At 38.6% G+C, this 25,604-nt stretch overlaps 1 protein-coding gene across 1 annotated transcript in view; it reads right to left on the reverse strand.

Annotated features, from left to right (window-relative positions):
- LOC113675704 (uncharacterized) overlaps positions 1 to 25,220 on the reverse strand; it is a 32,237-nt gene extending 7,017 nt beyond the window's left edge. Inside the window, exons 1-38 of the mRNA XM_089203384.1 lie at positions 25,064 to 25,220; positions 24,855 to 24,953; positions 23,692 to 24,120; positions 23,137 to 23,544; positions 22,284 to 22,384; positions 21,612 to 21,876; positions 21,083 to 21,261; positions 20,388 to 20,536; positions 19,545 to 19,723; positions 19,313 to 19,393; positions 18,315 to 18,490; positions 18,001 to 18,076; positions 17,436 to 17,522; positions 16,850 to 17,100; positions 16,058 to 16,160; positions 15,370 to 15,492; positions 14,620 to 14,733; positions 14,121 to 14,177; positions 13,486 to 13,527; positions 12,923 to 13,054; positions 11,827 to 12,104; positions 11,076 to 11,184; positions 10,640 to 10,774; positions 9,740 to 9,953; positions 8,961 to 9,109; positions 7,543 to 7,791; positions 6,686 to 6,951; positions 6,398 to 6,506; positions 5,029 to 5,367; positions 4,624 to 4,647; positions 4,380 to 4,491; positions 3,395 to 3,484; positions 2,678 to 2,749; positions 2,351 to 2,422; positions 1,786 to 1,857; positions 1,369 to 1,440; positions 842 to 913; positions 158 to 229 (exon numbers count right to left, since the gene is read on the reverse strand). Coding sequence (XP_089059510.1) covers positions 158 to 229; positions 842 to 913; positions 1,369 to 1,440; positions 1,786 to 1,857; positions 2,351 to 2,422; positions 2,678 to 2,749; positions 3,395 to 3,484; positions 4,380 to 4,491; positions 4,624 to 4,647; positions 5,029 to 5,367; positions 6,398 to 6,506; positions 6,686 to 6,951; positions 7,543 to 7,791; positions 8,961 to 9,109; positions 9,740 to 9,953; positions 10,640 to 10,774; positions 11,076 to 11,184; positions 11,827 to 12,104; positions 12,923 to 13,054; positions 13,486 to 13,527; positions 14,121 to 14,177; positions 14,620 to 14,733; positions 15,370 to 15,492; positions 16,058 to 16,160; positions 16,850 to 17,100; positions 17,436 to 17,522; positions 18,001 to 18,076; positions 18,315 to 18,490; positions 19,313 to 19,393; positions 19,545 to 19,723; positions 20,388 to 20,536; positions 21,083 to 21,261; positions 21,612 to 21,876; positions 22,284 to 22,384; positions 23,137 to 23,544; positions 23,692 to 24,120; positions 24,855 to 24,933 — 5,537 coding nt within the window. The 5' untranslated portion in view covers positions 24,934 to 24,953; positions 25,064 to 25,220. The remainder of the gene's footprint in view (positions 1 to 157; positions 230 to 841; positions 914 to 1,368; positions 1,441 to 1,785; positions 1,858 to 2,350; positions 2,423 to 2,677; positions 2,750 to 3,394; positions 3,485 to 4,379; positions 4,492 to 4,623; positions 4,648 to 5,028; positions 5,368 to 6,397; positions 6,507 to 6,685; positions 6,952 to 7,542; positions 7,792 to 8,960; positions 9,110 to 9,739; positions 9,954 to 10,639; positions 10,775 to 11,075; positions 11,185 to 11,826; positions 12,105 to 12,922; positions 13,055 to 13,485; positions 13,528 to 14,120; positions 14,178 to 14,619; positions 14,734 to 15,369; positions 15,493 to 16,057; positions 16,161 to 16,849; positions 17,101 to 17,435; positions 17,523 to 18,000; positions 18,077 to 18,314; positions 18,491 to 19,312; positions 19,394 to 19,544; positions 19,724 to 20,387; positions 20,537 to 21,082; positions 21,262 to 21,611; positions 21,877 to 22,283; positions 22,385 to 23,136; positions 23,545 to 23,691; positions 24,121 to 24,854; positions 24,954 to 25,063) is intronic.
- Between the last annotated feature and the right edge of the window lie 384 nt (positions 25,221 to 25,604).

Raw genomic sequence — 25,604 nt, forward strand, 5'->3', positions numbered from 1 at the left:
AATTGCTTAGTTGTTCCTCTACTAAGCTACAATAATTCTGGCTTTATCGATTATAGAATCATGCAGTGGCCAGATAACCGATACTGCAAACGAACTATGCGTTACATCAAAGTGTGCGGGGTGCAAGAAGACCTAAAGTTTTGAAAAAAAAACTTACAGAATTTCAAGTTTGCGAAGTCCATCGAATGCGAGAGGGGTCAACGTTTTTAACTTGTTGTCATTCAAATACCTGTTAAAAGGATTGCGTCGGAGCTTTAGAAATAAAACTTCCTTCTTAAATGGATTCTTTTTTTAATGAAAATATGTTTCAGTTAAGTGGTGATTTCTGTAAGAGTGGTCCAGGATTTTTCGCATCGAAAGTTTTGCCTCAAAGTTTACCCATTAAACTATCTTTGGTAGTAAGTAAATAAAACCTCATTGGTTTCCTAGAAATACATCAAAAATTTTTTCTGAGAGCTCTCAATAACCAAAGCTGCAAAAGGCCCTTTTTTGACCTCTTGCGACATCGAAAATTCCAAGAGTTGATATGCTAACCCCTCGAGCTCGTAACACTTCATGCAGCAAGAAATCGCTTGTATTCCTAAATTGTGTGATATCTAAGGGGTTTAGAAAATTTTTCAATTTTGATGTGTTTATTCATAATAAACACATAAGTAGTATCATCGCTCAAAGACAGATATGACAGTTGGCATATCGAGAAGAAGAATTTCAAATAAACAATTAAAATTTCCTGACGTGGTTAGAATGCACATGTATCGCAACTTTTAAGGCAAGTGCTAAGTCTTGCTGCCAAATAATTAAAAGTTGCAGCTAGCCGATGAACAAAACTAAATCATCTTACAGCACTTTCAAACTCGATAAAGCTTGAAATAGACCATCCTTGATGTGAGTGATGATGTTCTTTTGAAGGTACCTTTCCACAATATGAGAAACTAATTAGTTTACGATAAACTTTCAGAAAAATGTGTATATCGTGGATTGGCGAGGAACAACAAAAATGTTAGTAACAAAAAAATTTATGCATTAAACAACAGAGCAAAAATAAACATCACTGCTGGTAGAGTGGTCCAATGAAGATTCAAGTTTTCACGAAGATGAAAAAAAAACATCTAAAAACTTCAATAGTACAGCACAGACCCCTGTCCTCCCGATAATCTGTACAGATTTCGCGCCGTCTTTGCTTCCATGATAGCTGAGTGGTGAAATATTTCGAATTGTCTCTAAGTTTACGTAAGAGCGGGGGCCAATTGAGATTGAATCAGGATGAAGCGAGGGACAATGAAGGCAAACAAGGCAAATCAAAAAATGTGTCAACAATACTGTTTCTTACAGGTGATCAATTAAAACACAAACATAAACCCAGCTTACAGGTGGGTCAGTTTTCTGGTATTCCTGAATGAAAGTTCATCTATAGTCTTTATTCTATTGGAACGAAGGCTCCTGTTGAATTAAAAAAGCCATTTCTCATATGAAAGTAAGCTACTGTTAACACAGTAAATCACAAGCGAGACGGTTAGACTAGAGAAAAATTAACTGAGGTATATATTTCTTTAAGCAAACCTTCTTGCATTTTCCTTATAGCGTTCACAGTAGTAAAGTAATCAATGATTAATGTCTATCGAATTATTAATCAATTGATTAATGCTTGATAAATTAATTAATTCTGAAACTGTTTTCAAGATCTGACAAGAAACTGCATACTCTGCTCTCGAGTTCCATGCCCTTTCTCGCGCTCTCTGTTTATGCTTTTCCGCTTGAAATGAAAGAGAAGAAAAAGCAGCTTACAGTATAAGAAGGTTGGTTAGATGTCCAAATGGGTTGTCATCCAACTTGGAAAGCAGATTGTCGCCCAAATCTCTGAAAAGAAGGAAAAGAGGTTGGTCACACCAGCCGTTACGTTTTTGCAAACCGCAGAGAGGATGCAACGAGTAGATCTCCTTCATCAGAGCACTTCTCGAAGAAAAACTAGTGTTAATTATAAAGGCAAATCAGAGCAAAGGTAAATCAAACATGGGGCCTATTGAAGGCAAAGTCAATACAGATAGCTGATCTCCGTGATTCACCATAATGGGAAGGCATGATTTGTCTAAGTTTTGCATCAGAATGGTTGATGCAGAATGGTTGATGCAAATTTTTGACCAATTGAAGAGTTTAAAAAAGAAGAAACATCAAATGAAAATGATTCTATGAAACTATTCAAAGCCAATGGCTGTTTCTCATTTGCATTCTGGAGAATCTACCTAGAAGATGGAAAATTCATGTACAGGAAGTTTCTCGGAGTCCTTCTTTGAGGACAGCAATGACATAGAAGGCTTGTATTTCTTGTACAATCACACCACCATTTACTTACAGCGTTTGCAAGGCACTGAGTCCAGATAACGTATCAGCACAAATATCTTTGATGAAATTTCCGTTTAGTCTTCTAGTTAAGATAAGAGAAAAAAAAATGGCCGCGCTAAGTTGCGGATTGTAACTGCTGAGAAAACGATACTCTTATCAAGTGACATAGACCCTAAAAATAAAATCTGGGTGGCTAAGTACGCATTACTCACCTAAGCTGAATCTCATGGATTTCAAGTGAAAAATCGACCGAAGTCGAAGTCTGGGGACCCGTTTCTCGAAGCTATGCCTCGTTTTCCGGGTGTAGGCAAATTATTATCTGAAATGAAAGACTCACAATTCTAACAAGGAAGACATGTCTTGGAACACCCTGTCCTCAACGTAAACTATCTTGTTGTAGCTGAGATCACTGCAAAGAAATTAAACAAAAAAGCGTAAGAGGTTGTTGATGAACTTAACTAGGTAGTAAATTATCCTTTGAAGCAAGTCGACGTCGTATGCTTTTTAACTGTAGAACTTGGTCTTCCTCAATTCTTGGCGGGTTGTTACCACTCCTGGCATGGGCTACGCATGCCATCTCTCTCGTTTAACTATAAATCTACTCATGCTGCAATCTGATCGGCTATGGTTCTCGCCATCTGTTCCGTGATATATGAAGGTAGAGCGACCAGTCTTGCAATGTGCGGTTAAATAAAATGAAATAAAAACATGAGTACGTCTTGTTGTTAAGTCTTAAACGACTTGTAGATTTCTGCTAAAACAATAACATCATTCACTTTCGATTACTATGCGTGATAGAAATCTAAAGCTTGTGATCTAATTGTTCATTGTACTGTTCATATTAGTTCGATGCTTATTCCCCGACCTATAAACGTAATTTTCTCAGACCATCTGCATGGGTGATAACGAAACTGACACCACACAAAATACCCATCTCATTGTATACAATTGTATTTTACATTCATCTCAAAATACGGAAAATCTTCCGTCCAACAAAAGGACTAATTATGATGCAAATTCAACGGGTGAGCATGTTATTGCACGAAACACCTACATGTAAACTAGCCGCTGTTTTGCAGCTGGTGGACAATGAAGATCCCGGGCGCTCATGTACAGTTCACTTATATTGTTATGGCTCAATAACCTGCAAAAATGAAAAGCATTGTTACCAGTTTAAGTTTATCATATTTTGATATAATTCAAAAAGTCTGTACGCTAGAATCCAGGTAAGTAACTAACGTTTTAGGCGGAGGGAAGGGGTTTCAAAGCCCATAATCTTATTTGTTACAAATTTGAGTTGGGTCCAAATCCAATCTGCAAATTAAGAATTTTACATTCTTTTTAAGCATCTTAGACAAAACATTATGTGTGCTTAACAGGTAATACTTTAAATTGTCTGGACCGGCACTTAATGCATTAAGATAAAAAGCACTGAAATTTATTCAGCGGCAGATCCAGACCTTGAGCAAAAGGGGGGAAGGCGGCGGCGGCGGCGGCGGCGGCGGTTTTTTGTCGTTTGCCCTGCCGGCTCTTCTTCCTTTTGCGATTCTTCTTTTTTTACCCAAAATAGGGAAGGGGCCTGGGGCCCCCCGGGACCCTCCCCTAGATCCGCTATTGTTAGTGTGAGCTACACAAAGTGTTATGGAGTGAGGATTCTCTCTTAGCCTAGTTCATGATTTGTCCTCTCGCACCCAAACTGATCAGAACCAACTTCAAATGGGTCTCGAGAGTACTCCGGCCGAGTTTACCTCAATACGCTCCGCACGGTCTAGATAGAAACGTGTGCCACTAAGACCAATCGCGTCACGTCATTCGCGTTTTCCCGCGCTTCAAGCTACTGTCTAGTCTAGTTTTTATTGTGAGTTCTCATTAGCTCCACGTGATATTTTCCTTTGTTCTCATTGGTTCTTCTGGCGTCTTTCAGAGATGAAGGTAGTCTCCACATCATTGTTTTTGATTCAAGACGTGGCCCTTATGCTTACATACTGACTGCGACATCCAAGGGGGGAGGAGCTGGGTACAAAAAGAACAGAACTTACATAACAGTGGTGTAGTTTGGGATCCCCGGAAATTCCGTCAATCTGCCACTGCACTGAACAACAAGGTCAAGATTATCAGTTGTCTTACAGCAATTACAATTCTCCGGACAGCCTAGATCAGAAAAGTGAAAAGAAGACACGAAATGTCTGCTTAAGCGGAGAAAAAGCTGGTGTAAAAGATATCTTTTTTGATTCAATTCATTTGGAAAACTGATAGTCTGCATTTGCTGGACTGACAACTTACCATTTTCAAGGCAAACATTTGGAACTGCAAAGAATAAAATTGAGTCAGTCTTGAAATACGATAAATAAGTTTTCTAATTTCATGAACTTGTGGTACTTAAACAGAATAACACAACTCATTTTCCTGGAGGTGTTTGTTAAAGTATGATAACCGAACTGCCCCAATGAATGCAACGCAGTGTCTACCATCAAACGTTCAACATCAGATCTGTCTGGGATCATTTTTGCATTCTACGTGTAATGCCTACTCTCCTTTCATAACTGTTTAAAGGGAGGTTCCGATCGACCCCGGTTTTATCAATCTAAATGGGACTGACACGCATGGCTGGCCAGAAATGTGGGCACTGCTCCTTAATAGCATTCTATTCCATCCTCCTGACGTATCACATCAGTATCCATCAATTACCTTTTATTGCCGTATAGTTAGCCTTGAAGCCTCCCCCTATCACTTCTTCATTTGACTCGAAGAGCAAGAACATTATTCTTCCTTTGGACTCAATTACAGCTGGAATGGTTTGACCACAAAAGCGTTCGTATGTAACGTGAGATTCGTTTACTTCCACGAAATCCCGTGAGCAGTCACTGCTATTCTCCAGGTCAAAAAAGACAAACTCTAACTTGATCACGTGACCAGGAGGAGCTATTAGGGTCCATGTATAAGAAGCGTCGTTCGTGTAATATCCAGGGTATTGGGGAGACAAAATCCAGCCAGTCGTTTGATTTTTCAAGATTTCTTTTCGAAAACCTTAAAAAGAACACAACTTTGTATAATTATATATATAAATTGATTTGATGAGATCATTATGCGGATTTTGATGGTCACTCGTGCAGGCAGGGTATCAACTTCTAATAAGCTTACATATTGCTGCCATCATTCGTTCAGTATCACAAAATACTCCCTTGATTCCGAACCTTTGAATATTCTAACCCCTGTCATCTTGGAGTTAAGGCTATGCTTCTTGGAATTTCAAATATTATATTGCGCTAAATTTAAATTGAAAATTGCTTTCTCATACACGACCAAGTGGCCAGTGTACCTTTAAAACTCCTCTCTTCCCCATTAAAGTTCCTTAATTGTTTACTAACGTTAGTCCTGAAGCTGCGATGTCTCTAGAACGTCATAAAATCTAACGACAGTTGTCTCATAATATTAGCAACGATAGATGCCCAGGTTCAGCGATCGCGTCGCATTTTACTTAGCCTCGAAATTCTACTTTTGCTACCTTTAAGGGTGCATTAGTTGCTATTCGTTCATTACATGATGGGATATCTATAAAATGTAAAAATGTAATTTATTTCGTACCCAGATCCCACCGTTTAACTGTATTTACAACCGCTTAGCCGTGAAAGTCTGAGAATGAGACTAGCATATCATTCGATAACAATTAATCACAACCAACCGAGGTTCAACTCATCCTGGTGAATACAGAAATTACGTCCAATCAGAACCGGATTTAGATCACTGTAAACCCTTACGGGTAATTTTGAAAGGCTCGCGCTCTAACCACATTCTAAAAAACTAACGTAGTTTACCTAAGGAATAAAGAAACCAGTAAGAAATACAGAAAAATGTCAGGCTTTAGGGATTTTTTTTCAAAATTATGGGTGAAATTCTCTTCAATTCCGATTGCGTAATTTTTTCCAAGTGTCTTTGCTCACACAAATTCATGTTATTTTTGTAGTCAACTCATCTTCCACATCACTTTATCCTTTCTCACTTGTGAGTGGTCTTCATGATTCATAACTCCTTCTATATTACTTAACCTCGTGCTCACCTTGGTTTGCGTTTGGTGGCTGAATCTCACAGTAACCAGGTACAATATATAGACCACCAACTGCTATGTAGCCATCGTCCTTTGAGTTTATTTGACCTCTAAAAATCAACTGATACAACAAAAGTTGAAGCCTAAGCTAGTGTCAAAAGTTAAATATCTTCTTTTCATATTGAGAAAGTAATTGTTTTGCGTTGTAACACATAGGACTTCTATCCTTCCAGATAAATCGCAACACAGTCTGACTAAATGATTATAAAAAAAAACCCTCTAAGGCACCTCATTCCTTACCCGATGACGCACTGTTCCTGTTATTGACACCTGTCCATATTGCCATAATTTTTGTTTGTAGTCTTCTTCAGTGCCATTTATTGCCCAAATAGGTGTTGGCTCCAAGTCTTCATTAACGCTTTGAATCAAATGTAGTGAATGATTTCCGTGACCAAAGAACATAAAGCGAAACTTTATACACTTTCCATGCCCACCATCTGACCGGATAAACCACGGGCTCTTAAGCTCTGCTCGACCTCTACTTGCATTAAGAATAATTCTATCGCCTGTAATGAGAGAATTCAAAGAGTTTGCCGCGAAATTCATTGTTTATCTTATCACCAAAAGGTTTCATGAGATGAAACATGGTGACATGATTTAAAATGAGTGTCGTAAAAGCAAAACTACTGCTAATGAAAAGAAATTACAGGCAATCAGAAAAAACAGAGAAAATGGTTAATATGTAAAAGAGCCAAATAGACTTTCGAATCTTGAGGAAAACTAGTGACTAAGTCCCTGTAATTTTTTTGCAATTTGCTCATCTAAATGTTTGGGAGAGCAAAGTGAATTTTTAAAGAGTCAAGTGAGGTCCAGCAAATACAACCCCAAATACAACAAATGCCTTCGTCTATCAATTGCAAAATGCACCAAAACCATTCGCAGCTTGGTCACCTGCATTTTCTACTTCTTGAGATAATGCTTTTTATCGGCATAATCGGGAGACTGAGTTGAAAAACAAAAAAGTCGAATTTTGGTTTTGAACTTCATTGTCTTTTACCTGATTGCGGGCTTTCGCTCATGCAGATGTTATGATAATCAGATTTACTGGCATATTTTTGACATAGTCTTCGCAAAAATAGATTGAGATTGAAACGAACCTTCACGATCTTGGCATGATAAAGCTTTCTTTATCCGAATCACTGAGCACTGAGTTGAATTATAGCTCAAGTAAGATTGGAATCTCGTCCAGGCTTCTGCGTTTCCTGTTTCATTTGCACAGCCAAGAGACATGCGCCATATTTCTTGTGATTCGAGCACGTGATTCCACACGTTAAGTCCACTAATATAACCGTTGATTCCACTCGAGGTTGTCTCCTCCTTAAATCTTAGATACAAGTCTCCTCTCCCTTTGAAGTACGAAAAGTTGTAATTCAGGAAATACTACCGCAAACGATTAATTCATAAATCACAACCATTACAATTTCCTCAAACGTGATTGGATTGGTGCAGTAGCTGCTTAACTTTTAACAGATCATTCTGTAGAGTTGCAATTGGAAGTGTAATTGGACAGTTTGCTGTAATCGTACATCTGTAATCGAACAGTTAAGCAGCCAACCATATTTGGTCCTTTCAGTCACCAATCACAGAATTGATCACAATAACCATAGCAACAACCACTTATCCTAAAAAAGTTGTGGAATTTCCAAAGTTGAGGAATTTTTTACATAGACATTGTTTCTTCTGAACGTATTTGTCTTGAATGTATTTGTTGTTTTCGAAAATTGTAACAGTTATGATTAATTGGTAACAGGACCGAATGGAGTCCAGCTCTGTCTGTTATCATACTCATGATCAACAAATCGGACTCCCGCTTCGCGGTCGTCCGAATTTGTTAATCAAAGGTATGATTACAGACCGAATTAGACTCCACTTGGTCCTATCACGATTATTTGGTTTTATGAATAACTGACGTACTACGCACGCCCTGATTGGTCAAAACCTATCGTTTATTACAGTAGTAAAATCACAGAAAAAGTTCCATCGGTCTACCGGCATAATAACATATCTGGGTTGTTGAGAGAATACTCAAAATTTTCAGTCGAAATCACAATTCAAAAGCAAGTGATTAACGAGCTTTTCTAGTGTGCTCCCAAAATCCTCCTTGCATTATGTTAAATATTATACCGGTTTCACGATATAATCACTTCGTATGTAAATTGCATCGTTTCGACTGCTTGCAAGTCCATCAATAGACAGGGGAAGGTGATGTGCGTCTTCTTATGAACCATGAAACAACACAACAGTTGGCTAATTTTTAGCTGCTGTGATTGGCACATTTCAATGCTTGTTATACAGGTGTGTCGTTGCCTCAGAAATCTGCTGTGGCACGACGCTTCTGTTGATATGTTTCGTAATCACGAGAATTCACGTCATTGTAGTTCCTCTTTCACTATCTGGCGTGTGGTGGATCACTCGCCAAAAATGCGCTGTTGAAAATCACAGCTGCTTAAAACTAACCTATTTCAGAAAAACCTTTTCTTTTTATCTCATAGGAGCTAAATAATATGTTGGGTACCTGTTACTGGATTTTCCACGTGAACATGAGGCTCCTTCAATTTAATTTGTCCGTCAATGTAGATTTGTAAAACTCCGCTCATTTGTACTTCGCCCCAGCTGGCGCAAACATGGTGCCATTTGTCGTCAATTATGGAGGTTGATATATTCCTAAAAAGTGAGATAACATGTTTCATTAAAAAAATCAGTGTGACGTCTGACTTCTGACGTTCGGAAACAAAATAGAGCAAAGTGCTGTGATTTAAAGTAAACTTTCTAATTGAATCATAAAGTAGCCAATTAAAACAAGCAAGGGGAGTGAAAGCTTCAGCTAGTTCTAGGGCTAGGATTTCCTAAAGCCAGAAGAGATAACCAAGTCACCCCTTATAATCAATGCTCTTGAGCGCCGAAAGGTCTCGTCATTGCCACCTTCTCAGAGGTGCTCTTAGGCTGATGGCGGTTGGAAACCTCCACCGTATGTCTCAAGTAATAGCTGATGATTGACGCGCATGAAGAATGATTGACGCGAATCGTCTGTTTGCGCGGGTGGGCATGCAGAGACTGTTACGGAAACTAAACAAAGAAGTGTACTTTTTCCTGAAGAGGAGACAAAGAACATTGCTGAGCTCACGTCTTACAGTTTGCGACTCCTATACTCAATCCGCACACTGAGAATAGAAACTGTTTATATTCTCTTGGTACATACATATATCACAACCAGTATTCATTCTTGGATTTTGAAAACTGAAGCACTGACTTGGGGATGGTAAATTGAAACAAACAACAATCTGTTATACTAACCATTCTTTCTCATGTAATCTAATTTTCAGCAGAGCAGATTGAAAGACTAGTTGAAGTGAAGTCTTCCCTCGACACTCGCCAGTGTTTTGCCTATACTCGAGCTGCAGCCCCGGGAATTTGGTTCTAATCCACACACACAGTGTACCCTTGGTTAAATCCTTCTGGAGCCATTTCTTAACATGCATGCTTTGGCATATTGCATCAAAACGTAGCACTTTAACAGAGGAGGAAAACGAGAGGAGAAGAAAATTTTAACTGCTATCCACAATGTGAAGTAAAGTAAAATTACCCCAGAATTTGCAAGGTTCTACCTAGTTATAGCGGCGTTTTTCTTGGTAAAAGGATGACTTTTATTCATTTATCACTTCAGTCTTTGCTTAAATGTAACGTGTAGTACATGTTTATGTTCATCGTAATTAAGTAAATAAATTTAAAAGAAATAAGCTCTTGAGTAGACGGACTATCACCAGTGAGCTGCACCAAAAAAATGGGATGTACGCCCTAAACTTAAACAATGTCGTAAAAGAGTCTTCGCTGGGCTCATATAATGGGGGAGGGGGGGAGGGGTGGGGTGGAGGAGAAAGGGAAAAAATTAGAAAACACTAAAACGTTAAAGGCATACTTTTCGAACACCTCTGCATTCCAGTTTCTAAACAGTTGTACGTAGAATTTTACTATATGTCAAGAACCATCGTTTTATGCTCTAGTCATCCCGACTCCTTTTTACGTGCGATGGTTTTTTTTTAAACGGTAACAAGTCAGAGATGGCGAGGAAGGCATGTAAGTAACGATATTGATTTGAGAACATATCTACGGGTGATCTACGTAAACGTAACCATTGAAGGGTTTGTAAGTAGGCGGGGACTTATAATTAGCCTTAGTATCATAAAAAACAATTACCTCTTTGTGAACTTTCAGTCACATTATCTTGTAAGTTTTCAAGAAGTCTTTTAACTTCAGAGGAAGAGACAAGTCTCCACGTAGCGTCACCAGGGGTACTGGTCCAGTTCTCAAGTTTTACACAATTTTTACAGCCTTTTGATGAATAAAAAGATAGATTAACCCTTAAACTTCCATGAGTGACCAAGACAGAATCTCTCCTTACAATATCAATACGATATCAAGCAGACAAGTGATGAGAATAAAGAAAAACATTAATTGGGGAATTATTAGTTGATCCAATACCAAATTCTCCAAACTAAAATCACAAGAACTATATGGCAGACAGTAAGGATAATTACTAATGAGATCATGGGAGTTAAAGGGTTAATGAAGTTAAAACAAATACTGAAAAGAAGACAAATCAGTGAAAAACTTTTCAAAAAACAGTTCCTACTCTGTTTGTCGGTGAATGGTATTTTCTCGCATTTTTCCGGCGAAAATGAGACATCATCAATTGCAAACAACACATTTCCGCTGGAGCTTACTGTTCCCCTGAAGGAAATCTTAAGTAAAAAAAAAAAACACCTTGAATTTTTATCTGATTCACAGTGCATAAGTTCAGCAAAGTTCATTAGACAGACACCTACTGGTTTAGTATTACTTGAAACGACGTAGTTTACCACAAACCGTCCAAATATGAATGCGAAGGTTGCATCATTCTTTTGGAACTCTCTTTGAGTGATAGCTGTTGCTGATAGCAAATCTTTGATTTCAGGCACTTTTTAAGTATTCTCCTTACCCTCTACCTTTGGCAAACGCAAGGGCCTACCACTCAGTACGCTGGATTTTGGATTGGAAGGTCTTTAAGCTTTGGCCGAGTCATCATTGTTGTACTGTGTCCATGGACAAGACACTTCACTCTTACGGTGTGTGCCTTTCTGCAGCCAGTGACAGCGACAGAGACAGGTGCAGAGACAAAGACGATGACCGTAACAGTGACAGAGACGATGGCAATTCCAGTGACAATAACAGCGACAGTTAAAACAAGATTGACAGTTGACAATGACAGTCCAGAAATAGTGACAATAACAGTGACATTGACAGTGATTGCGACAGGGTCAATGATAGTGACAGCAACAAAAGAGTGACTGCAAATGGTAATCACATGATCATTTCACAGAAATGATACTGACCTTGGCCCTAACATCTCTGTATTTATCCAATGTGAGAGGAAGCTGTACAAAAATCCAGTGGTCACTTGTGTTATCCGAGACCGAGAGAAGTTCTTCCGACGTCTCAGTTTTATTTGGGTTCAAATGCACAACCAAGACCTCTATTTTATAAGATAAAGAAGAGGTCTTTCTCCAGTTGCAAATGTAATACCAAAAGCGCATACACTTCCAGTTGTTTGAGGGCCCAATAACGTTAGTAGAAATTGTCGCTGGAAAATCATTTTTACCTCCGATGAAACAAACGAAGTTTCCTGTTAGGAAACAAAATGTATCAAGATTCAGCTTAGACTTAACCCCTTTTTTCTACTGCTTCCCGAACTTAAGCTAAAAAATAAGAAAAGCTCTTACACAAACCTGAATGAGTAGAGAGTTTTCTAATAAAATGGTCTTCTTCGGCAAGCGCCCAAACCTTAAACAGCGCGTCGAAATATGTGCTTTGTTTTTAGTGCAATCTTAAAAGCATTAGAAAACTTTTAAGAGTCCTTACTTCTACCTTAAGACAGCAAGCCTACTCATCTTAAAGAATCTATGCAATGTTCATGCCACAGAATTTTACATATGGCAGAATGAGGCGCATTAAGTATTTTGAACCATCTTGTTCACAGATGCTAGGAGATTGAGTATGTCACGAACAACCCATAAAAGTTGCATTCAGGTCACAAATTTCACGTTAGCTGAAATCTGTAATGCAAAATTTGAATAATTTTGCTCGCATTTGGCATCACGAGCGAGTTTAACTGGAGGAGACGAAAGCCTTATTATATGCCAAATCGCAGATGCATAACATGGATGGTCTGTGAGTGAAGCTAAATGTGTCCTAGATTGCATTTGTCTAGAAAAAATGAAGGAAGTCACCCTCGTTTCCATGCGTTTTAGAGTTTTGAGTCCTCATTGTTGCCTTGTGCCAAACAACTTTATCCTTAGTTACTGGTCGTTGTGATGACTTTGGGTTTTAGCCAATTAATCGAAAACTGTAAAATGTGTAACATAAAATTGGTGCTAAACGATCTTATCGTCATATTTTTAATCAATGTCAGTGAAAATTATTGTGAATTTTCACACATCTTACCATGATTTTTGGCTCGAAATCTATCATGACTACAAATCTTTTTTGAGGAGTTCCAGCTTAGTCGCCATTCTTCATCTCCTTTCCAACCACATTTCGTCATGTTCGTTCTCTCAAAATAGCACCCCGGGTTTTCTGAAAAAAAAAAATTAAAAAAAAAAACTATATTTGTGAGGAAAACATACTGAAAATGCTGAATCCTAAGAAAAGAACATCACAGCCTAAGTCCTGTGTGCGGGAGACATATACTACTGATCCTTGAATCATGAGTCCCCTGGACTAACCTGTGGGGGTTGGGGGAGGGGGAAGGGAAGGACGGGGGAATCAGGGGACCGCCACCTTCACTTTTTCTTCCCAGAAGTATGAACAATTTGTAAGGGAGGTGTATTCCTGTAAGCCTCCAAATCTGTAATCACCGTACGGAAATTCATGCTTTGTGATTGGATTGTTTTACGTTACGCGGTCGCTTCTGTCTTGATCCATTGTCACTGTCACTGTCTTGTGGTTGACAAATTTGCTGCTTCTGCTTTCATGTTCAATTTACCATTTAAGGACATTTTACTCACTTTCCGAATGATTCCGTGTTTCATGAGACTGCTTTTCTACTGCTGGAAGGGAATTGCAACTTAATTAGTATGGTGGTAGGGGGTCAATTGGGAGCGGTAATGTAACATTCATAAAGTGGTCTCACGTGTCCTTAAAGGATCTGCGTCATAGTATTCTGAGTAGGTTCTTTGTTACGTGAGAAACAACTTTGAACAGGAAGAAGGTCACATACTTCTAGCTCGGTAAAATAGGAAAAAAAATAGGTGGCAATGATAAACCTGAAGATGTCATTTAACCTTTCAACCCTTAACTTAACCCTGTCATAAACATCAAGTCGTTACGCTGCTGTAATATTTCACGTGAGTAATACAGTGTTGCAGACTGTATGGGAATCCATAATCTTTGATAGAAATAGTGAGAGCCCTTTATACTTAAGAGTCAGTAGCAATCGGGTCGAACGCAAATCCTCGTTTCTATCCCTATTGTTTTGAAAGATCTTATCAGTCACGATTTCAGGGTTATTGGTGGAAATTTGACAGTTGTTAGTGTAGTCGATTGCACTGCTGTATGAAATAAAGGATAGCTGCATACCAGTGGTAACTGACCGTGTAAATCGTAGTAATGAAAAACGAGGGGAAAAAATTTGATTCATTACCTTGTTGTGGCTTCTGATGCCCGCAGCTCAAGTTGTTGAGTGGGCAGCTGGAAGACTCTGTGGAGGATTGTTTAAGAATAACGATTCTTCAGCGTCGGTACAAGTTACTAGTGTTGATTGTCTAAGTAAACCAGTTTGCTGTTGCATGCATGACCTAGGACTCGCAAGTCCATTACCCTAGCCATTCGGACATTCGGTGGCTAAATTAAAAGCAAGTCACAAACAAATATCCGAAGCGTGGAAAACCGTTTTGAAAATTTGGTATGCTACGGAACGTTTGATAAAATCGAGCTCCACTTTTAACAAAAAGTTAATTGCCTTTTACCATGGAAAAGCGAAAAGATTTGATAACTTAACATACAGATAAAAAGGTTCTCAGAGGGCAAATATTCTGGACAGCGGGGACATTTAGAACCCCCAAAAAACTATATTGTGATGCAAATATGATGCAAATATGACAGTATGGGAAGAGGGCGAAGATACTCGAAATCTTACTCACCGCAAATTGATGGCTTGTGAGTTTTATCCTGACAACCATTGGAGTCCCGACAAGTTTCTGACCACGGAATGAAACTTCCGTCCACACACTGGAATTGTTTGTTCTCACTTGAATCTGTGTAATCAAGAGTACGTGTTAGTACATTGTTGGTTGGGAAACTGCTATCGTCCCGAAGAGATTTACGAACCTGTTTAATTTCTAAGTTTTTATAATTGCCCAAAGACATCTTATTACAAGTTCAGTCTGGGAAATAAATATTGCTATTATATTAAATTAGTTGATGACAAATATTTTCATCAGCAAGATTCTCCGTAATTGATAGATTCTTTGGCTACGGAAAACATGTCGAAACACCGCTATTTCTTGGGAAAGTTGGGAAGTTTGAAACTTGCTTTGGCTCCGTGACAAATGTTTGAAGCGACTAGGAAAATGGAACCCAAAAAGGAGCATCAATGGTTACGGATGAAGAAGAAGGGGAACAAACCAATGTGAGTTAAAATAAAAAAGAAGTGCAAAGACAGTAGCAGGTTTTAGGGTAAAAATGGGACACGACAGCTGACCAGCGTACGGTTGAAGTCACATGAATAACTTGGTGATGCAGGGGCACGGAAAAGAGACCAAAGGATACCAAAAAGGATGATTTGGGAATTTTGACTCAAGTCTTAAACGTCGTCCACAAACACAGGGGGTTAATCACGATACACACCTTTGTAATTTTTTCTACTTCATTTCAAAATTATGTGCACTTACTGCAATGCTTTAACTCATCACTACCATCTGAACAGTCTTCGGTTCCATCACAGAGTTTCTCAGCGTTAAAACATTTATTACAAAACTTGACTTGTCGTAATTTATCGTTGCAGAGCGTCCCTCCTAAAACAAGTATAGCGAGGTGGAATGTTATCTTGGAGGCAAACGAACTAAAAGATGTTAAAAGTTGTTTTTGTTTTTACAGATTGCATGAATAGTGATGCCAAAGGGACAAAACTTCACTTGGTCCTAATAAAATATGATGTATACTCCGCTGTAACATTTCAACTGCAACACCGCTAGCGATGAGTTCTATTAGCGAGAGCGCGTCGCTTCAAGAAGCATGTTGTTTGTATTGGTTAGCTGCTAATGGTGCGTTTCAGCCCGCTGTCCTTGAAGCAGACCGATCTTCATTATCTGTTGTAACGGATTCTTTTTATGAGACAATTCATCATTTCTTTATCTATCAACTACAGCCTACAACTAACGTACCTTTCACAGCAGAATATATTTAAAGTGAAATTAATTTTCCACCTAGCTTCACTCGTTTTTTCATCCCCCTCTGTACCCCATTCACCGAAACATAAAAGTGTAGAAAAAAGCTAACAGGTAACCTGCGATTAATGCCTGCAAATATTCAGGATTTTAATTGAGTCAATGATTGTCCTGTTCTCTGTACATTACCCACCTAATGTTGCATTCATAGGTTGTAGCTCGCACTCCAATGTTTTTATTATTACATCATATATCGTCATCCGTCCCCTTGTACCTGTCTTGCCTTTAAACTGAATCTATAAATTAAAAAATATGTTTGAAATTAACCGCAAGATCTAAGTTGTAAAGTAGCCTTACAATTATTTACTCACACGATGCTTTCGACCAAGCTGATCATAGCAATATGGAGGACGCTTGTTCGACACAAACTGAGTGACGGCTTCGTTTTTAAATAGAGTTATCTGTGACTTGGTGGTATAGCGCCGGAGCGCAGATCCTGACTGTCTGAGGTTCGATTTCGCGTTGGGATTCTGCTTTTTGGGCTGAGCTTGTAACAAAATGAAGTAACATCTTTCTTTACATTCAATTTGTCAGGCACGGCCGATCTTTTCATCTGCATTTCTCAGAGTGTGGTCGGACTTATCATAAGTAAATCTTTTACAGGTGATCGAACATACTGAGCCCTCAAGTCCATAACCTCTAAGAGAGACTATTATCTAATTTCTTCTCACGGTATCGCTGTTTAATCAGACATTGAGGTCATGAAAATAAAGCGAATGTTCCTTAAACAAACCTAGTGATTGTTCAACAAATTCTCTTCATCAGGTTTCATGAATATGTATTCAAACAGATCATAAAGACTTCTGCGTTATCCACGTATTGGGGAATGAAAAGATTTTAACGCCCTAAACTGAATTTGTTAAATGAATCAATTCTCAAGTATTGAAGAGCCTATGATATTCAGCGAAAAATGATTTCTTTTTACCGTGATGTTTTGTTCTGATTTCCAAGAAACTTGAGCGAATGTCGACTTGTTTCCTTGCTCATCTTTTATCGACCACTTTGGAAATTTCTTCCCGTTTGGTTGTACCACAGATACTTTTAAATAAAAAAAGGAGCTGTTGCTTGATGAAGTATTGTATTTGAATTGGAGACATGTTGGTACTTTGGAATACGCTTCTTTCCATGGTAATAAAGTGCTTTGCAGCCAAATTTTTTTTCCACCGATACTGAACACTGTTAAAAAAAACAATTTTTAAAAATTATTACTTGGTAAAGTTTTCTTTAAAGTTAAGTTTCATCATACAAAACTTTGCTTTGATTCAACCTCTAACAGAGCTTTGCAGACGCATCTGCCAACAACTGTCCTTTCTCAAAGTTATCTGCAAATAACTTAAGAGAAAATGAAATAGCTTCACCAGTATTTTTTTCATTTTTTCCCTCATTTCTAATAATCATCTTTTCAAAAAAGCGTCGGCGTTTTTTCAATAACAAATTTTGCCTTCTTTACAACTCTCTACTCGATTTCAGTCATTTTGACCAAAAGGAATTGAAATCTGATGATGAAATACCTCCCCCGTTCCATTTGCTCCCTTTAATTGCACTTGTGTTCCACTTGCAAAAGTTACTGGGTGAGGTGCAGTTTTGCAACACGGCAGCTATAAGACAGGGGGAAATATGACAAAGATAACGAACAAGAGATGAAAAATCAGTCAGTACAGTAACATACGTATGGTTACCTAATATTATCCATAACTTAATTAGTTAGAGTTATTAAGTGGTCCTCTGTATCATAGGCTATGCAAAACTTTTCAAATCGGATCAAGGGCCCCTTTCAACCGACACACCTCACACTAACACGGGAATGCACTCACCATTCTCTGTAAAAGCCGAAGTTCTCGTACAAAAAAACTTACTTATCTGGTAGATTTATTAGAAGCAAGCATTCAGTTTAATTTTGCGCCATTTTCTACTTCATTTTGTCTTTCCCTTTCCCACTTCACTTTTCATGTTTTTTCATTTCCTCTTTTAAAATAACTTGGTACAGAAGTGCTTTTAATTGCGGATAGCTAACCCTGCAGCGAAGACGGTGAGGAGGACTTTTTCACGAGATTGACAATATAAATCATCTCATACCTTGAACAGTAACATTTGCCAGAGGTTTGTGCATGGGTGACAGTTTTCTGCCGTGCTCTACCAGAGAGTAGTTGGCCTGTCAATCCGGATTAACAAATAAGAGTTAAATTCAACTAATGCATAGAGCATCAAGCTGCCACCAGTGCGGTGACATATCCGTTTTCTTTCCCCCACCCTACCCCCCCTCTCTCTTTCTCCCCTTCTCTCTCCCCCCCCCCCTTCTCTCTCTCTGCCTCCCTCTTTCTCCATGAATCAAATTCTATCCACAGTTACTAATACAAAGTTCATTATTTGAGAGTGATACTATTGCTTACTAGAACAACGTAGACTCCGGGATTAACAGCCACTTCCGTCTCAACTTGGAATGATATTTCTTTGCACGTCATCGACAATGAGGAATTTAAGGGAAAGGTTTTATTAAGCAAATGCAAACCGAGATCCAGCTTACAACTCGGACAGAAAACTCCTCGGCAACAGTATTTGTAAGAACCTTAGGTATAAAAACAATGGAAATACAAGTTATTAAATTGCATTGATTAGCTTGATAAAGGTTTCAAACTCACAAGAATAAGGCTATTATTTGACGAACACCCCGAGAATGTATGGTTAAAAATAAACTTGCAGACTTAAAGCAAATCATCACGGCCACCGTAACAAGAAAAGAAAAAACTAAAAAATTCTGAAAGAGAGAACAACAGCTTTTTACACGTGTATTTTGAGAAAACTTTGTATATTTCCTAGCCGCTCTTTATAAAACAGTCGAGTGAAAGTAACAATTAGGTCTCCGTTACCTGGAAACGGTAACCCAAACAGAAAATTAATCCAGCTTTTATTTCGAACTCACCCTGCTTTCGTGTACCATAATGAATTGGAGGTTTAGCCCCGTTAGAGAGAGTAATGTCACGGAGTCTTTCGTGAAAGTCCGCATAAAATGTTAATTCATTTTTACGATCGAAGATGTCCTTGACGTTACCGTTGAGACTGCTTTATGTCACTGTTCATGAGAGAAGCAGCGGCAACGACGAAGATCGGGATGACGACGACACTAACAATAACATCAGCGAAAACAGTAACGATAACGATAGCAGTTACGGTGACTGTGACTGTGACAGTGCCGATTAAGATAACGGTAACGGTAACGATAACGGTCACGGTAGTAATGATCGTGACGGTGACGGTGACGAGTAAGAAAACGTTGACGGGGACGGGGACGTAGCGACAACGATAATGATGAAGATTATTAAAATTACAATAACGATAATGGTAACGGAAATTATAACGATTAAGCTTGCAATAACAACAACTAACTAACCAGCGACGCTGAGGCTAGAACCAACTTCTACAGTGGCGTTCTCACTTGGATCGCTTAGCTGTATTTCTAAAGTAGTTTCTCCTGAGAAAGTTCAAAGAAAAATTGATTAGAGTCTTGTTAGGCTAAGAGTACTCATGACTGTCGAGATGATTTGCTGAAGTAGACTGAAATCATAAATTCAAGAGTTACGCATTTCAAAAAAGAGTTAAAAATGTAAATTTAAGGTTTATACCTGGTTTTAACCAGTACAAGTTGTTGCCAGACATCGGTTTTTGTTCTGTTCCGTTGGGAAACTTCACTCCGACAGCCAAATGATCATGACGGGAAAAATTGCTGGTCATGAAAACTTCCATTCTGTAAAAATAGCACTCAGAGAGAAACCTGACACCAGAACTTTGATCGATTGGCCGGCTATTAGGAAGTAATGAAAAATAAAAACTTAAATCAGTCCCCCTTCCTCTAAAAATTAATATTCAATTGATTCTTTAAAGTAATCCAGGATTTAAATGTATTTTTCGCCTTTCTTAACCTTTGTTCACTCAGTGATTATTCAAGAAAGTTGAATTACTTTCTGATCAGCCATTAAAATTCTCAAACCAGTGACAGCTTGGTTAGTTATGTTTTTCTACTCCTCGATTTTAATATCTTTACTCTGAATTATCTTTAGCTCCACTTGTTTTTGTGATAGTCGCTGTGATAACATTACTTTTACTTTTACGATGCTTAATCCGAGAGCCTTTTATGATCAAACTAGGCAGTAGCCAAACTGCAAACTATTTTTGATGTCAAGCAGCCGTATTCAGAAATGATCTCAACAGATTTATCGAATTCGGCCTGGGGAAGTTAACAGAAAGGAAATTTCTCGGTAAAGGGTGTGGCGATGTTTTTATTTATTTATCAATTTTTTTTATGTTTGGTCATTTCTATGAAATCAGGCAGAAAAAGTAAGGACCGAAACTTCTTCACATTTTGCAGTCTCGAATTGGTTTGTTTTCATCACTTCTGATCACAAAGTAAGGTGTTGAAACTATGGACCCTAGGTGTTACGTAATTTTGAGGAAGTTGCCTGTTTCACCTGTGCCAGTCTTGAGTTGGCTCGTTTAACTGCACCAGAATATTTTTGTCTAAATCTGCGTTCGGGTTTAAGTCGTTCACTGTTACAAGCCATAGCTCACATCTTTCAGCGCAAGTCATATAAAAAGTAAAGTTTCCACTTTGATTTATCTGTTAAGAAATTGAAATAATAAACCTCACGTAAAAGTGATGTCTAGACCGGACGAGTGTAAATAAATTTCGTGGTAAGTGACATATTTATTGAATACCTTCACTAAACGACTGAATTACTACCTAAATTACCAGATGACTGACCTACTGAATAACTGAACTATTGAATGATTTAATGATTGATACACTGACTGACACACGGACAGATAAACTGACCGATTCACTGACCGACTCACTGTCCGACAAACTGCTCACGACTGACTCAACAACTATCGCTGACTGAATCACTGACATCTTGACCAATTCATCAAGTGAATCAGGGACTGACTTTTTCTCCGACTGACTGAATAATTGAATCTCTATTTCACTGACTAAACGACTCACCGACTCGCTCACCGAATGTCTTCCTGACTGACTGACTGATGACTGACTGACTGCTGATTCAGTAACAGACTGTAAACAAATGATTGAGCGATTAAGTGCTTTCTAGTGGTGAATGGCCCATTCGTGTGCTTCTCCTTTTGCTTTTGCTCAACTAATGGTTACCTGCAAATATGTGGTTAATTTCTGTCCGTAGCCAAAACCAAGATCGGACGGTGCGTTAAGACTTTTAATGACATGCCATCCGCTCACAGTCTCTTCGTCTATTTCATTTAAGTCGTAGATATCCAGATTGCTGATATTCCACAACTCTCTCATTACTCCGTTTCCATCAGATTTGGAGTCTGTGAAGCGAAACGAAAATCGTTCACACTGAATAATTACTTTATCAATTTTTAACTAACAGTTACTCTCCGAAATGGAGATGAGTACTTATTTTAGTATATACCATACAGAAAACAAACAGTGGTCGGAAATTAAAATCTTGACGAGCGATTTTGTCCCTTCAACTACTCGTGGGTGAATATGGTACTCGCTAATCTCTTCTGAACTAGCCGATCAGCGCGCGCAAAAGCACGCAAAAAGCACTATTTACAGGTTTGGTACATAATTATCTATTTTAATCCGATAGGGGCGACTGAACATCTGTTTCAAAGGCTTCTCGCGATTCATATGAAATTGTTTTTAGGCTTACCTAGTCCAGAAGTGTATAATTCGCAAACAGTAAGTTTATAGCTCCCCTTTTTGCGCACTTGGACGGCCAGGCCCTTCACAGGGGGAACACAATCAAACACTAATCCTGCACGTTTTTCATTTCTGTGACAACACACTGCCCAATTATGTGTCAAAACTTGAACCTGGTACAGTTCGCTACTCGTATGAAAATGACTCTCGTTGACCTTTATTTTGTAAATATGCAGATCCCCAGGTAGGGGAATGTTTATCCAAGGATTGAACTCCTACAATTGAAATAAAGATCATTTTTTATTAAGATAAATCTTAGCGGAAATATCGATATTGCTGTGTCAATGATCATTAGGTGATAGATCACAGAAAAATAACTGGTACACCCAATTGCTCCACATCTTGCCACGAAATCGTCAGTTGAACAATTGAAGAAATATCGGCGAAAGTCTAGAGGAAAATAGCTTTCTAACCCATTTGGTTGTATTTTATAGATCTGAAATTTGGTCATCGGCTTTCCGCTATCCAGCAAACAGCGTAGGTGTAGGTGTTGTTTATATGATAGCAGACCTAATTACTCAAAATCGGAAGCGTCATAACCTAACGAACTGAAATGGTGTCTTCCAATTTTTAATGCTGAGGGTCGAATGGTATAATTATGATAATAAGAGTTCATAAGTACCTCATTGGAAGAGAAGCAAGATGCGAGGTTGCTATTGCTAGTGGAGAAAGCACTGTGTTGTTGGTGTGTCTCTATGGACGCTTTGGCTGCAGTTCTGAAGCCTTCATTGACTTGTGAGTTGAAAGAAGGTTCGTTAACAGTGATGGACCAATGATTATTTATCAGAGAATTTTTTTTGGGGGGGATCTCATGGTTTTCGGGGGGGGGGAATAGAGGGTGTTGGTCGTCGTCAACAGAGTATAAGGAGGGTACTATGGAACATTTACTGCCGATTAACCACCAATGAGGGGGGGGGGTGGGGGAAGGGTGGCATAAGAATATTACAGAGCTTTATAGGGGGGAACACTTACTTTATATCAATACACACCACTGCATACCAACGTCATAAGAGCCGCGAATTTTCTTTTGACTCAAATAAGGAGACTTAGTAAGTAATTTGAGGAAAAAATAAGGAAGACTAAAATTGACTTCGGAAAAATAGGTAACAAAAACATGAAGTGACAAGTATTTAACTCAGAGACATGAAATAAATGAAGACTAATTTAGTTCTTAAAACAGAGAAGTTTGCCATTAAAACGAGTCGTGGTCTCTGAAAGTAGCCATTTAACATCGTTTGTCGAAAGTTCCACTCATCACGTCCGTAACATAGGATAAGTTATGACGTATAAGTATTCAATACCTTTTACCCATACCCTCATTCGTCCATCGCCATCACCGATCAATCAATCAAATAACTATCGTTTTACTCGGTCACAGTCTGCTGGTACTCACTAATTCTTACATTGGAAACAGCAAGTAAGAGTTTAATGAATTACACTTAAATCGTTTTAAAATATTACTAAAATCGACTTACCATTTTGGTTTTGACATATAACACCAACAGGATCATACCCGTCGCATGGTAGGTTACTAATCGCAGCTTCATCTCCATCAAGATGCACGCATGTTTTCGTCTGATTCAGTTTGGGATAACCTGATTTCCACAGATTAGGATCAATACGCGATCCATCCATCCACGTCCAAGAATCCAGATCTGTCGAAACTCGATCCAAGTAAAACTCTCTTTTTTCAAGGTCCAGAGTAAGATTTCCCAGTAGATCGGATAATCTGTGGTGTTGTGCACTGGTATTAACCGTAGCTAAGCGATAACCGCCTCTTGAGCAGTTCTTTGAGGCGTCCGTCCAATTGGAACGAGCTCTGTGGTAAATCTTGTAACAGTGGCCATCGATGTGGGAAAAACCCGCTGCGCAAGAGCTCTTAGCTATAAGATTTCAAAAGATAATGGATATGTGATACATAAAAAGTTGCAAAGAGGATGGCCTAAAATTAAAACCCCTTCCTTATAAAGGAGCTGATTCGAAAAATCAAAACCAGAAAAGTCTGCGGCTTATAAGAGAAAATTCGGTACCTGTTAAAGTTTTACAGATAAATCCTCTCAGCGAATCGCATTTCGTAGTCTTCAGCCGCCACCCACACAAGTCAGGGGAAAAACTAGCCGTAACACAGTTCCCAAAAGTAATGTTGGGTTTTCCACGCCCCCAAATGGCAGGATTTACTCGGGCACCACTGGACCATTTCAAGTCCAAGCGAAAACTGTCGTGAGCTCCAAGCAGATGTGGTTTTGGATGGGTCCCAATAATCTTCCTCAACTTTTCAAGAAGGGAGGGACTGTGAGGTATAGCGAGGTCCGAACCCGTCTCAAGGCACTTAACACGTGCTGAATTTAAGACGGCGTATTCCTGATCTTTATCTTTGGAGGCGTTTCTATAAAATGAATCGATCTTAAAGCAGGAGCGATCGATTTCGTGCCATCCGGGGAAACAGTTGCCTTGGCTTACTAAAAAGATTGAGTGATAGTGATACAATTATAAAGAATGTTATTTCATATGCTGGTATGAGATGCTTATTCACAAGACTTTTAGTGTCTATAAGGAATACAGAATCAGAATTAGGTCGAAACGCACTCGTGAAAGACTCATGGGCCGTGGAAAACAGAAACCAACGTCAGTATCTGAGTAACAGCGCACCTACTCCTCCCCTTACCTAACTAACGACAGTCAACTGATAACAAATTAGTGCCAATGTTGGTTTAGGGGAAGAGTGGGTGCACAATTTCTCAGATACTAACTTTGATCCGAAAGAAGTGGTCTTGTAAATATTTTTAGAGGCTGATTAGGCATAAAAAAAAAACATCAAGCGGGAAATTTTAAGAGTAACTTTAACTTTATAACTGAAACTTTATTCTTCGTTCTCCCAAATCATGCGCACGTGTGTTGGATGTTTTCAATCACATGATGAGCAGCTGTGTTAATTCATCGGAAAAAAAACTATTTGCATATGAAAAGAGTTGATATCCTCTAGGAATTACTAATTACACCAACATGTCCAAATAGGGCCGGAGCTGAGATAGACTTAATGTGAAAATGATCTAATTTGATGTTTGAAACACGCTCTTGAAAAAATGATATCAACTAGAAGAGTTCTAAGGTAAATTCTCGGAATAAAAGGAATTTATTTTGAATAAAGAGTATTTTTTTGAAAAATTAATTGGTTACAACAAAAATGCAATACCTGTGCTGATTGTAGATAAAAATTTGAGCAAACAAAAAAGAACGACGGCTTGCACGTTAAAATTCATCACAGAGGCCATAATCTTGATGTCGGGTGATACTAATGAATAAAGGTGCATGAATAAAAATGAGAAAGCCAGATACAGATTATCATACAAACTTTTATGACAGACTTTTAAGCTTTTGGGCTTATTTGGTATTCATGCTTACCATAAGTGTGATGTCGGACACAGACGGAAAATTTGAATCAGTTAGAGAACACCCTCTTCAGACAAACTGATTCAAGTCGGTGTAAACTTCGAGACTCAAAGGCTCAAGGAAAGGGGTTTCATTCATCTGTAACGCGTGTGGGGTTGACAAAAAGTGCAAAAGGAAACGTTTGAATCAAAGACCATCTGTTTTCTGTCTTCTTCTGAGTGACAGAAAACTTGAGGCAGGATCATTAAAGAGCCACGTATAGTGCATTAATCTGTTAACAGATAATAATGCTTTCTAGCCATAAGTTTTCTCAGCAGTGTTAAGAGACAATAATGCTTTCTAGCCATAAGTTTTTTCCACAACCTAGGGGACGAAGGTTAATTCTTTGTTCCAACATCGTAAAAAATGAATTTAAAACCTTTTCTGTTCGAACTAATTACACTAGCTACAAACGTTTTGGCCATATGGCGGTGAAGCTACGAGATATTAAAATCCTTGAAATATTTGGAAATGAATTTAAAACTGTTTATGTTCGAACTAATTACTCTAGCTA

This window comes from Pocillopora damicornis, chromosome 4 (assembly GCF_964200805.1).
Source record: "Pocillopora damicornis chromosome 4, jaPocDami1.2, whole genome shotgun sequence".
Lineage (NCBI taxonomy): Eukaryota > Metazoa > Cnidaria > Anthozoa > Scleractinia > Pocilloporidae > Pocillopora > Pocillopora damicornis.